General features: G+C 52.6%; 2 protein-coding genes across 10 annotated transcripts in view; both read left to right on the forward strand.

Moving 5' to 3' along the window:
* LOC124046819 (dynactin subunit 1-like) overlaps nt 1-12,208 on the forward strand; it is an 808,447-nt gene that overhangs the window by 512,803 nt on the left and 283,436 nt on the right. The window lies entirely within an intron of this gene.
* Nucleotides 1-12,208, forward strand: part of galnt16 (UDP-N-acetyl-alpha-D-galactosamine:polypeptide N-acetylgalactosaminyltransferase 16) — a 113,887-nt gene that overhangs the window by 98,015 nt on the left and 3,664 nt on the right. The window contains exon 12 of the mRNA XM_046367595.1: nt 852-935. Within this exon, the coding sequence (XP_046223551.1) occupies nt 852-935 (84 nt within the window). The remainder of the gene's footprint in view (nt 1-851; nt 936-12,208) is intronic.

The following is a 12,208-nucleotide window of genomic DNA, read 5'->3' on the forward strand; positions in this document are numbered from 1 at the left end:
CCCCCTCTTCCCTTCCCCCTCCCCTTTCCCTTCCCCCTCTCCCCTTTCCCTTTCTCTTCCCCCTCTCCATTTCACCCTTCTCTCCCCTTCCCCCTCTCCCCCTCCCCTCCCCTTCCCCCCCCCTTCCCCCTCTCCCCTTTCCCTTTCTCTTCCCCCTCTCCACTTCACCCTTCTCCCCCTCTCCCCTTCCCCCTCTCCCCCTCCCCTTCCCCCTCTCCCTTCCCCCTCTCCCCTCCCCTTCTCCCTCTCCCCTTCCCCCTCTCCCCCTCCCCTTCCCCCTCTCCCTTCCCCCTCTCCCCTCCCCTTCTCCCTCTCCCTTTCCCTTTCCCTTCTCCCCTTCTCCCTCTCCCCTCACCCCTCTCCCCCTTTCCCTCTCCCTCTCCCCTTCCCCCTCTCCCCTTCTCCCTCTCCCCTTCCCCCTCTCCCCCTCTCCCCTTTCCCTTCCCCCTCTCCCTCTCCCCTTCCCCCTCTCCCCTTTCCCCTTTTCCCTCTCCCCTCTCCCCCTTCCCCCTCTCCCCTCTCCCCTTTCCCCTTTCCCATCTCCCCTCTCCCCTTTCCCCCTCTCCCCTTTCCCCTCCCCCCTCTCACCCTCTCCTTCCCCATCTCCCCTTTTCCCTCTCCCCCCTTTTCCCTCTCCCCCTCTCCCCCCTTCCCCCTCTCCCCTCTTCCCTCTCCCCTTTCCCCTTTCCCATCTCCCCTCTCCCCTTTCCCCCTTTCCCCCTCTTCCCTTTCCCCTTTCCCATCTCCCCTCTCCCCTTTCCCCCTCTCCCCTTTCCCATCTCCCCTCTCCCCTTTCCCCTCCCCCCTCTCACCCTCTCCTTCTCCCTCTCCATGCTCATTCCTTCCTGCAGCATTGCGGACCGGCTGACTCTACGACACAAGCTGAACTGCAAGTCTTTCCATTGGTATATGGAGAACGTTTACCCTGAACTAAGGTGAGAGGAGAGAGTCTACCAGACAGGTGAGAGGGGAGAGGGGAGAGTCTCTACTGGCTAACCAGACAGGTGAGAGGGGAGGGGAGAGTCTCTACCAGACAGGTGAGAGGTGAGAGGGGAGAGTCTCTACCGGACAGGTGAGATGTGAGAGGGGAGAGTCTCTACCAGACAGGTGAGAGGTGAGAGGGGAGAGTCTCTACCAGACAGGGGAGAGGGGAGAGTCTCTACCAGACAGGTGAGAGGGGAGAGTCTCTACCAGACAGGGGAGAGGGGAGAGTCTCTACCAGACAGGGGAGAGGGGAGAGTCTCTACCAGACAGGGGAGAGGGGAGAGTCTCTACCAGACAGGGGAGAGGGGAGAGTCTCTACCAGACAGGGAGAGGGGAGAGTCTCTACCAGACAGGGGAGAGGAGAGTCTCTACCAGACAGGGGAGAGGGGAGAGTCTCTACCAGACAGGGGAGAGGGGAGAGTCTCTACCAGACAGGTGAGAGGTGAGAGGGGAGAGTCTCTACCGGACAGGTGAGATGTGAGAGGGGAGAGTCTCTACCAGACAGGTGAGAGGGGAGAGGGGAGAGTCTCTACCAGACAGGGGAGAGTCTCTACCAGACAGGGGAGAGGGGAGAGTCTCTACCAGACAGGGGAGAGGGGAGAGTCTCTACCAGACAGGTGAGAGGGGAGAGGGGAGAGTCTCTACCAGACAGGGGAGAGGGGAGAGTCTCTACCAGACAGGGGAGAGGGGAGAGTCTCTACCAGACAGGGGAGAGGGGAGAGTCTCTACCAGACAGGGGAGAGGGGAGAGGGGAGAGTCTCTACCAGACAGGGGAGAGGGGAGAGTCTCTACCAGACAGGGGAGAGGGGAGAGGGGAGAGTCTCTACCAGACAGGTGAGAGGGGAGAGGGGAGAGTCTCTACCAGACAGGGGAGAGGGGAGAGTCTCTACCAGACAGGTGAGATGGGAGAGGGGAGAGTCTCTACCAGACAGGTGAGATGGGAGAGGGGAGAGTCTCTACCAGACAGGTGAGAGGGGAGAGTCTCTACCAGACAGGGGAGAGGGGAGAGTCTCTACCAGACAGGGGAGAGGGGAGAGGAGAGTCTCTACCAGACAGGTGAGAGGGGAGAGGGGAGAGTCTCTACCAGACAGGGGAGAGGGGAGAGTCTCTACCAGACAGGTGAGATGGGAGAGGGGAGAGTCTCTACCAGACAGGTGAGATGGGAGAGGGGAGAGTCTCTACCAGACAGGTGAGAGGGGAGAGTCTCTACCAGACAGGTGAGAGGGGAGAGTCTCTGCCAGACAGGTTAGAGAGAGTCTCTACTGGCTAACCAGACAGGTTAGAGAGTCTCTACTGGCTAACCAGACAGGTGAGAGGAAAGAGTCTCTACTGGCTAACCAGACAGGTGAGAGGAGAGAGTCTCTATTGGCTAACCAGACAGGTTAGAGAGAGTCTCTACTGGCTAACCAGACAGGTGAGAGGAGAGAGTCTCTACTGGCTAACCAGACAGGTGAGAGGAGAGAGTCTCTACCAGAGAGGGGAGAGTCTCTACCAGACAGGTGAGAGGTGAGAGGGGAGAGTCTCTACCAGACAGGTGAGAGGTGAGAGGGGAGAGTCTCTACCGGACAGGTGAGATGTGAGAGGGGAGAGTCTCTACCAGACAGGTGAGAGGTGAGCGGGGAGAGTCTCTACCAGACAGGTGAGAGGGGAGAGTCTCTACCAGACAGGGGAGAGGGGAGAGTCTCTACCAGACAGGGGAGAGGGGAGAGTCTCTACCAGACAGGTGAGAGGGGAGAGTCTCTACCAGACAGGTGAGAGGGGAGAGTCTCTACCAGACAGGTGAGAGGGGAGAGTCTCTACCAGACAGGTGAGAGGGGAGAGTCTCTACTGGCTAATCAGACAGGTAGAGAGTCTCTACTGGCTAACCAGACAGGTTAGAGAGTCTCTACTGGCTAATCAGACAGGTAGAGAGTCTCTACTGGCTAACCAGACAGGTTAGAGAGTCTCTACCAGACAGGTGAGATGGGAGAGGGGAGAGTCTCTACCAGACAGGTTAGAGAGTCTCTACTGGCTAACCAGACAAGTTAGAGAGTCTCTACTGGCTAACCAGACAGGTGAGAGGAGAGAGTCTCTACTGGCTAAACAGACAGGTGAGAGGAGAGAGTCTACTGGCTAACCTGACAGGTTAGAGAGTCTCTACTGGCTAACCAGACAGGTTAGAGAGTCTCTACTGGCTAACCAGACAGGTGAGAGGAGAGAGTCTCTATTGGCTAACCAGACAGGTTAGAGAGAGTCTCTACTGGCTAACCAGACAGGTGAGAGGAGAGAGTCTCTACTGGCTAACCAGACAGGTGAGAGGAGAGAGTCTCTATTGGCTAACCAGACAGGTTAGAGAGAGTCTCTACTGGCTAACCAGACAGGTTAGAGAGAGTCTTTGGGTGAGAGGAAAGAGGGGAGAGTCTCTGGGTGAGAGGAGAGAGGGGAGAGTCTCTGGGTGAGAGGAGAGAGGGGAGAGTCTCTGGGTGAGAGGAGAGAGGGGAGAGTCTCTGGGTGAGAGGAGAGAGGGGAGAGTCTCTGGGTGAGAGGAGAGAGGGGAGAGTCTCTGGGTGAGAGGAGAGAGGGGAGAGTCTCTGGGAGAGAGGGGAGAGTCTCTGGGTGAGAGGAGAGAGGGGAGGGTCTCTGGGTGAGAGGGGAGAGTCTCCGGGTGAGAGGAGAGAGGGGAGAGTCTGGGTGAGAGGGAGAGTCTCTGGGTGAGCGGGGAGAGTCTCTGGGTGAGAGGGGAGAGTCTCTGGGTGAGAGGAGAGAGTCTCTGGGTGAGAGGAGAGAGGGGAGAGTCTCTGGGTGAGAGGAGAGTCTCTGGGTGAGAGGGGAGAGTCTCTGGGTGAGAGGAGAGAGGGGAGAGTCTGGGTGAGAGGGGAGAGTCTCTGGGTGAGAGGAGAGAGGGGAGAGTCTCTGGGTGAGAGGAGAGAGGGGAGAGTCTCTGGGTGAGAGGAGAGAGTCTGGGTGAGAGGAGAGAGTCTCTGGGTGAGAGGAGAGAGGGGAGAGTCTCTGGGTGAGAGGAGAGAGTGTCTGGGTGAGAGGAGAGAGGGGAGAGTCTCTGGGTGAGAGGAGGGAGGGGAGAGTCTCTGGGTGAGAGGGGGGAGTCTCTGGGTGAGAGGGAAGAGTCTATGGGTGAGAGGGGAGAGTCTCTGGGTGAGAGGAGAGAGTGTCTGGGTGAGAGGAGAGAGGGGAGAGTCTCTGGGTGAGAGGAGAGAGTCTCTGGGTGAGAGGAGGGAGGGGAGAGTCTCTGGGTGAGAGGAGGGAGTCTCTGGGTGAGAGGGAAGAGTCTATGGGTGAGAGGGGAGAGTCTCTGGGGGAGATGAGAGAGTTTCTGGGTGAGAGGAGAGAGTCTCTGGGTGAGATGAGAGAGTTTCTGGGGGAGATGAGAGAGTTTCTGGGGGAGATGAGAGAGTCTCTGGGTGCGTCCCCAATAACCTCTCCTTGCTCCTGACGTGTACACTTGTTCACTACTCTCTACAACTGTTATTTCCTTTTGTGAAGGGAAGTGAACAAGTGCACACTTCGGGAGAAAGGAGAGATTTGGGACACATATTATCTACTACGGGTTAACCAGCCAGTTGTTCTGTATAACAGTATAGCCCCCTCACCAGTAGATCAGTCAGGGTAGACGATTATCAACGTGTTAAATATGAACTGGGTTCACCTGCATTCTACTCTTCCACTTTATGTCTCCAGGCTAACCTCTGAACCTCTCTGTTATAGTACTGTCAACCTCTGAACCTCTCTTATAGTACTGTCAACCTCTGAACCTCTCTGTTATAGTACTGTCAACCTCTGAACCTCTCTTATAGTACTGTCAACCTCTGAACCTCTCTGTTATAGTACTGTCAACCTCTGAACCTCTCTGTTATAGTACTGTCAACCTCTGAACCTCTGTTATAGTACTGTCAACCTCTGAACCTCTCTGTTATAGTACTGTCAACCTCTGAACCTCTCTGTTATAGTACTGTCAACCTCTGAACCTCTCTGTTATAGTACTGTCAACCTTTGAACCTCTCTGTTATAGTACTGTCAACCTCTGAACCTCTCTGTTATAGTACTGTCAACCTCTGAACCTCTCTGTTATAGTACTGTCAACCTCTCTGTTATAGTACTGTCAACCTCTCTGTTATAGTACTGTCAACCTCTGAACCTCTCTGTTATAGTACTGTCAACCTCTCTGTTATAGTACTGTCAACCTCTGAACCTCTCTGTTATAGTACTGTCAACCTCTCTGTTATAGTACTGTCAACCTCTCTGTTATAGTACTGTCAACCTCTCTGTTATAGTACTGTCAACCTCTGAACCTCTTTTATAGTACTGTCAACCTCTGAACCTCTCTGTTATAGTACTGTCAACCTCTGAACCTCTCTGTTATAGTACTGTCAACCTCTGAACCTCTCTGTTATAGTACTGTCAACCTCTGAACCTCTCTGTTATAGTACTGTCAACCTCTGAACCTCTCTGTTATAGCACTGTCAACCTCTCTGTTATAGTACTGTCAACCTCTGAACCTCTGTTATAGTACTGTCAACCTCTGAACCTCTCTGTTATAGTACTGTCAACCTCTGAACCTCTGTTATAGTACTGTCAACCTCTGAACCTCTCTGTTATAGTACTGTCAACCTCTGCACCTCTCTGTTATAGTACTGTCAACCTCTGAACCTCTCTGTTATAGTACTGTCAACCTCTGAACCTCTCTGTTATAGTACTGTCAACCTCTGAACCTCTGTTATAGTACTGTCAACCTCTGAACCTCTGTTATAGTACTGTCAACCTCTGAACCTCTCTGTTATAGTACTGTCAACCTCTGAACCTCTGTTATAGTACTGTCAACCTCTGAACCTCTCTGTTATAGTACTGTCAACCTCTGAACCTCTCTGTTATAGTACTGTCAACCTCTGAACCTCTGTTATAGTACTGTCAACCTCTCTGTTACAGTACTGTCAACCTCTGAACCTCTCTGTTATAGTACTGTCAACCTCTGAACCTCTGTTATAGTACTGTCAACCTCTGAATCTCTCTGTTATAGTACTGTCAACCTCTGTTATAGTACTGTCAACCTCTGAACCTCTGTTATAGTACTGTCAACCTCTGAACCTCTCTATTATAGTACTGTCAACCTCTGTACCTCTCTGTTCCAGTACTGTCAACCTCTGAACCCCATTCCCCTCTCTCTCCATTACCTCCTGTTCCCCTCTCTCCATTACCTCCTGTTCCTCTCTCTCCATTACCTCCTGTTCCCCTCTCTCTCCATTACCTCCTGTTCCCCTCTCTCTCCATTACCTCCTGTTCCCCTCTCTCTCCATTACCTCCTGTTCCCCTCTCTCTCCATTACCTCCTGTTCCCCTCTCTCTCCATTACCTCCTGTACCTCTCTCTATCCATTACCTCCTGTTCCCCTCTCTCTCCATTACCTCCTGTTCCTCTCTCTCTCCATTACCTCCTGTTCCCCTCTCTCTCCATTACCTCCTGTTCCCCTCTCTCTCCATTACCTCCTGTACCTCTCTCTCCATTACCTCCTGTTCCCCTCTCTCTCCATTACCTCCTGTTCCCCTCTCTCTCCATTACCTCCTGTACCTCTCTCTATCCATTACCTCCTGTTCCCCTCTCTCTCCATTACCTCCTGTTCCCCTCTCTCTCCATTACCTCCTGTTCCCCTCTCTATCCATTACCTCCTGTTCCCCTCTCCATTACCTCCTGTTCCCCTCTCTCTCCATTACCTCCTGTTCCTCTCTCTCTCCATTACCTCATGTTCCCCTCTCTCTCCATTACCTCCTGTTCCTCTCTCTCTCCATTACCCCCTGTTCCTCTCTCTCTCCATTACCTCCTGTTCCCATCTCTCTCCATTACCTCCTGTTCCTCTCTCTCTCCATTACCTCCTGTTCCCCTCTCTCTCCATTAACTCCTGTACCTCTCTCTCTCCATTACCTCCTGTTCCCCTCTCTCTCCATTACCTCCTGTTCCCCTCTCTCTCCATTACCTCCTGTACCTCTCTCTCTCCATTACCTCCTGTTCTCCTCTCTCTCCATTACCTCCTGTTCCCCTCTCTCTCCATTACCTCCTGTTCCCCTCTCTCTCCATTACCTCATGTTCCTCTCTCTCTCCATTACCTCATGTTCCTCTCTCTCTCCATTACCTCCTGTTCCTCTCTCTCTCCATTACCTCCTGTTCCCCTCTCTCTCCATTACCTCATGTTCCTCTCTCTCTCCATTACCTCCTGTTCCCCTCTCTCTCCATTACCTCATGATCCCCTCACTCTCCATTACCTCCTGTTCCCCTCTCTCTCCATTACCTCATGTTCCCCTCTCTCTCCATTACCTCCTGTTCCTCTCTCTACATTACATTTAAGTCATTTAGCAGACGCTCTTATCCAGAGCGACTTACAAATTGGTGCATTCACCTTGTGACATCCAGTGGAACAGTCACTTTACAATAGTGCATCTAAATCTTAAAGGGGGGTGAGAGGGATTACTTATCCTATCCTAGGTATTCCTTAAAGAGGTGGGGTTTCAGGTGTCTCCGGAAGGTGGTGATTGACTCCGCTGTCCTGGCGTCGTGAGGGAGTTTGTTCCACCATTGGGGGGCCAGAGCAGCGAACAGTTTTGACTGGGCTGAGCGGGAGCTGTACTTCCTCAGTGGTAGGGAGGCGAGCAGGCCAGAGGTGGATGAACGCAGTGCCCTTGTTTGGGTGTAGGGCCTGATCAGAGCCTGGAGGTACTGAGGTGCCGTTCCCCTCACAGCTCCGTAGGCAAGCACCATGGTCTTGTAGCGGATGCGAGTTTCAACTGGAAGCCAGTGGAGAGAGCGGAGGAGCGGGGTGACGTGAGAGAACTTGGGAAGGTTGAACACCAGACAGGCTGCGGCGTTCTGGATTAGTTGTAGGGGTTTAATGGCACAGGCAGGGAGCCCAGCCAACAGCGAGTTGCAGTAATCCAGACGGGAGATGACAAGTGCCTGGATTAGGACCTGCGCCGCTTCCTGTGTGAGGCAGGGTCGTACTCTGCGGATGTTGTAGAGCATGAACCTACAGGAAAGGGCCACCGCCTTGATGTTAGTTGAGAACGACAGGGTGTTGTCCAGGATCACGCCAAGGTTCTTAGCGCTCTGGGAGGAGGACACAATGGAGTTGTCAACCGTGATGGCGAGATCATGGAACAGGCAGTCCTTCCCCGGGAGGAAGAGCAGCTCCGTCTTGCCGAGGTTCAGCTTGAGGTGGTGATCCGTCATCCACACTGATATGTCTGCCAGACATGCAGAGATGCGATTCGCCACCTGGTCATCAGAAGGGGGAAAGGAGAAGATTAATTGTGTGTCGTCTGCATAGCAATGATAGGAGAGACCATGTGAGGTTATGACAGAGCCAAGTGACTTGGTGTATCGCGAGAATAGGAGAGGGCCTAGAACAGAGCCCTGGGGGACACCAGTGGTGAGAGCGCGTGGTGAGGAGACAGATTCTCGCCACGCCACCTGGTAGGAGCGACCTGTCAGGTAGGACGCAATCCAAGCGTGGGCCGCGCCGGAGATGCCCAACTCGGAGAGGGTGGAGAGGAGGATCTGATGGTTCACAGTATCGAAGGCAGCCGATAGATCTAGAAGGATGAGAGCAGAGGAGAGAGAGTTAGCTTTAGCAGTGCGGAGCGCCTCCGTGATACAGAGGAGAGCAGTCTCAGTTGAATGACTAGTCTTGAAACCTGACTGATTTGGATCAAGAAGGTCATTCTGAGAGAGATAGCGGGAGAGCTGGCCAAGGACGGCACGTTCAAGAGTTTTGGAGAGAAAAGAAAGAAGGGATACTGGTCTGTAGTTGTTGACATCGGAGGGATCGAGTGTAGGTTTTTTCAGAAGGGGTGCAACTCTCGCTCTCTTGAAGACGGAAGGGACGTAGCCAGCGGTCAGGGATTAGTTGATGAGCGAGGTGAGGTAAGGGAGAAGGTCTCCGGAAATGGTTGGGAGAAGAGAGGAGGGGATAGGGTCAAGCGGGCAGGTTGTTGGGCGGCCGGCCGTCACAAGACGCGAGATTTCATCTGGAGAGAGAGGGGAGAAAGAGGTCAGAGCACAGGGTAGGGCAGTGTGAGCAGAACCAGCGGTGTCGTTTGACTTAGCAAACGAGGATCGGATGTCGTCGACCTTCTTTTCAAAATGGTTGACGAAGTCATCTGCAGAGAGGGAGGAGGGGGGGAGGGGGAGGAGGGAGGAGAAGGTGGCAAAGAGCTTCCTAGGGTTAGAGGCAGATGCTTGGAATTTAGAATGGTAGAAAGTGGCTTTAGCAGCAGAGACAGAGGAGGAAAATGTAGAGAGGAGGGAGTGAAAGGATGCCAGGTCCGCAGGGAGGCGAGTTTTCCTCCATTTCCGCTCGGCTGCCCGGAGCCCTGTTCTGTGAGCTCGCAATGAGTCATCGAGCCACGGAGCGGGAGGGGAGGACCGAGCCGGCCTGGAGGATAGGGGACATAGAGAGTCAAAGGATGCAGAGAGGGAGGAGAGGAGGGTTGAGGAGGCAGAATCAGGAGATAGGTTGGAGAAGGTTTGAGCAGAGGGAAGAGATGATAGAGTAGCGGGGGAGAGAGAGCGAAGGTTGGGACGGCGCGATACCATCCGAGTAGGGGCAGTGTGGGAGGTGTTGGATGAGAGCGAGAGGGAAACGGATACAAGGTAGTGGTCGGAGACTTGGAGGGGAGTTGCAATGAGGTTAGTGGAAGAACAGCATCTAGTAAAGATGAGGTCGAGCGTATTGCCTGCCTTGTGAGTAGGGGGGGAAGGTGAGAGGGTGAGGTCAAAAGAGGAGAGGAGTGGAAAGAAGGAGGCAGAGAGGAATGAGTCAAAGGTAGACGTGGGGAGGTTAAAGTCGCCCAGAACTGTGAGAGGTGAGCCGTCCTCAGGAAAGGAGCTTATCAAGGCATCAAGCTCATTGATGAACTCTCCGAGGGAACCTGGAGGGCGATAAATGATAAGGATGTTAAGCTTGAAAGGGCTGGTAACTGTGACAGCATGGAATTCAAATGAGGCGATAGACAGATGGGTAAGGGGAGAAAGAGAGAATGACCACTTGGGAGAGATGAGGATCCCGGTGCCACCACCCCGCTGACCAGAAGCTCTCGGGGTGTGCGAGAACACGTGGGCGGACGAAGAGAGAGCAGTAGGAGTAGCAGTGTTGTCTGTGGTGATCCATGTTTCCGTCAGTGCCAAGAAGTCGAGGGACTGGAGGGAGGCATAGGCTGAGATGAACTCTGCCTTGTTGGCCGCAGATCGGCAGTTCCAGAGGCTACCGGAGACCTGGAACTCCACGTGGGTCGTGCGCGCTGGGACCACCAGATTAGGGTGGCCGCGGCCACGCGGTGTGGAGCGTTTGTATGGTCTGTGCAGAGAGGAGAGAACAGGGATAGACAGACACATAGTTGACAGGCTACAGATGAGGCTACGCTAATGCAAAGGAGATTGGAATGACAAGTGGACTACACGTCTCGAATGTTCAGAAAGTTAAGCTTACGTAGCAAGAATCTTATTGACTAAAATGATTAAAATGATACAGTACTGCTGAAGTAGGCTAGCTGGCAGTGGGTGCGTTGTTGACACTACACTAATCAAGTCGTTCCGTTGAGTGTAATAGTTTCGACAGTGCTGCTATTCGGGGGCTAGCTGGCTAGCTAGCAGTGTTGATTACGTTACGTTGCGTTAAAAGAACGACAATAGCTGGCTAGCTAACCTAGAAAATCGCTCTAGACTACACAATTATCTTTGATACAAAGACGGCTATGTAGCTAGCTATGTAGCTAGCTACGATCAAACAAATCAAACCGTTGTACTGTAATGAAATGAAATGAAAATGTGATACTTCCTGTGAATGCGACCGGGTTGTTGAGTTCTATTCAGAAGACGTTGGCTAGCTGTTGGCTAGCTGTTGGCTAGCTGTTGGCTAACTAGCAGAGTCTCCTACGTTAAGGACGACAAATAGCTGGCTAGCTAACCTCGGTAAATTAAGATAATCACTCTAAGACTACACACTCTAAACTACACAATTATCTTGGATACGAAGACAGCAAAGACAGCTATGTAGCTAGCTAACACTACACTAATCAAGTCGTTCAGTTGAGTGTAATAGTTTCTACAGTGCTGCTAATCGGTGGACGTTAGCTAGCTGGCTAGCTGCTGGGCAGAGCAGTGAAGACTACGTTAGGACGGCGAAATACGATAATTACGCAATTATCTTTGATACAAAGACGGCTATGTAGCTAGCTAGGAAGAAATTGCTGGAACCTCCTGTTCCCCTCTCTCTCCATTACCTCCTGTTCCTCTCTCCATTACCTCCTATTCCCCTCTCTCCATTACCTCCTGTTCCTCTCTCTCCATTACCTCCTGTTCCCCTCTCTCCATTACCTCCTGTTCCCCTCACTCTCCATTACCTCATGTTCCCCTCTCTCTCCATTACCTCCTGTTCCTCTCTCTCTCCATTACCTCCTGTTCCCCTCTCTCTCCATTACCTCCTGTTCCTCTCTCTCTCCATTACCTCATGTTCCTCTCTCTCTCCATTACCTCCTGTTCCTCTCTCTCTCCATTACCTCCTGTTCCTCTCTCTCTCCATTACCTCCTGTTCCTCTCATGCTTCCTTGTACCGTGTTTCTCTTTTTTTAAACGTTGTGTAATGACAATATTTGCAGTCTTACTCACCCAGCTCTCACAGTAAAAACAATAAAAACAGCAGAAGTTCACAGTTATACATGTATTCAATAACCAACCATTCAACTGTAAAGCTCCGTCTCTCTCTCTCCCTCTTTTCCTTCCCCCATCTCTCTCTCTCTCTCTCTCTCTCTCTCTCTCTCTCTCTCTCTCTCTCTCTCTCTCTCTCTCTCTCTCCCTTTTCCTTCCCCCATCTCTCTCTCTCTCTCTCTCTCTTTTCCTCCCCCCATCTCTCTCTCTCTCTTTCTCTCTCTCTCTCTTTCTCTCTCTCTCTCCCTTTTCCTTCCCCCATCTCTCTCTCTCTCTCTCTCTCTCTCTCTCTCTCTCTCTCTCTCTCTCTCTCCCTTTTCCTTCCCCCATCTCTCTCTCTCCCTTTTCCTTCCCCCATCTCTCTCTCTCCCTTTTCCTTCCCCCATCTCTCTCTCTCTCTCTCTCTCTCTCTCTCTCTCTCTCTCTCTCTCTCTCCCTTTTTCCTTCCCCCATCTCTCTCTCTCTCTCTCTCTCTCTCTCTCTCTCTCTCTCTCTCTCTCTCTCTCTCTCTCTCTCTCTCTCTCCCTTTTCCTTCCCTCTTC

This window comes from Oncorhynchus gorbuscha, linkage group LG10 (genome assembly GCF_021184085.1).
Source record: "Oncorhynchus gorbuscha isolate QuinsamMale2020 ecotype Even-year linkage group LG10, OgorEven_v1.0, whole genome shotgun sequence".
In the NCBI taxonomy this organism is placed as follows: domain Eukaryota; kingdom Metazoa; phylum Chordata; class Actinopteri; order Salmoniformes; family Salmonidae; genus Oncorhynchus; species Oncorhynchus gorbuscha.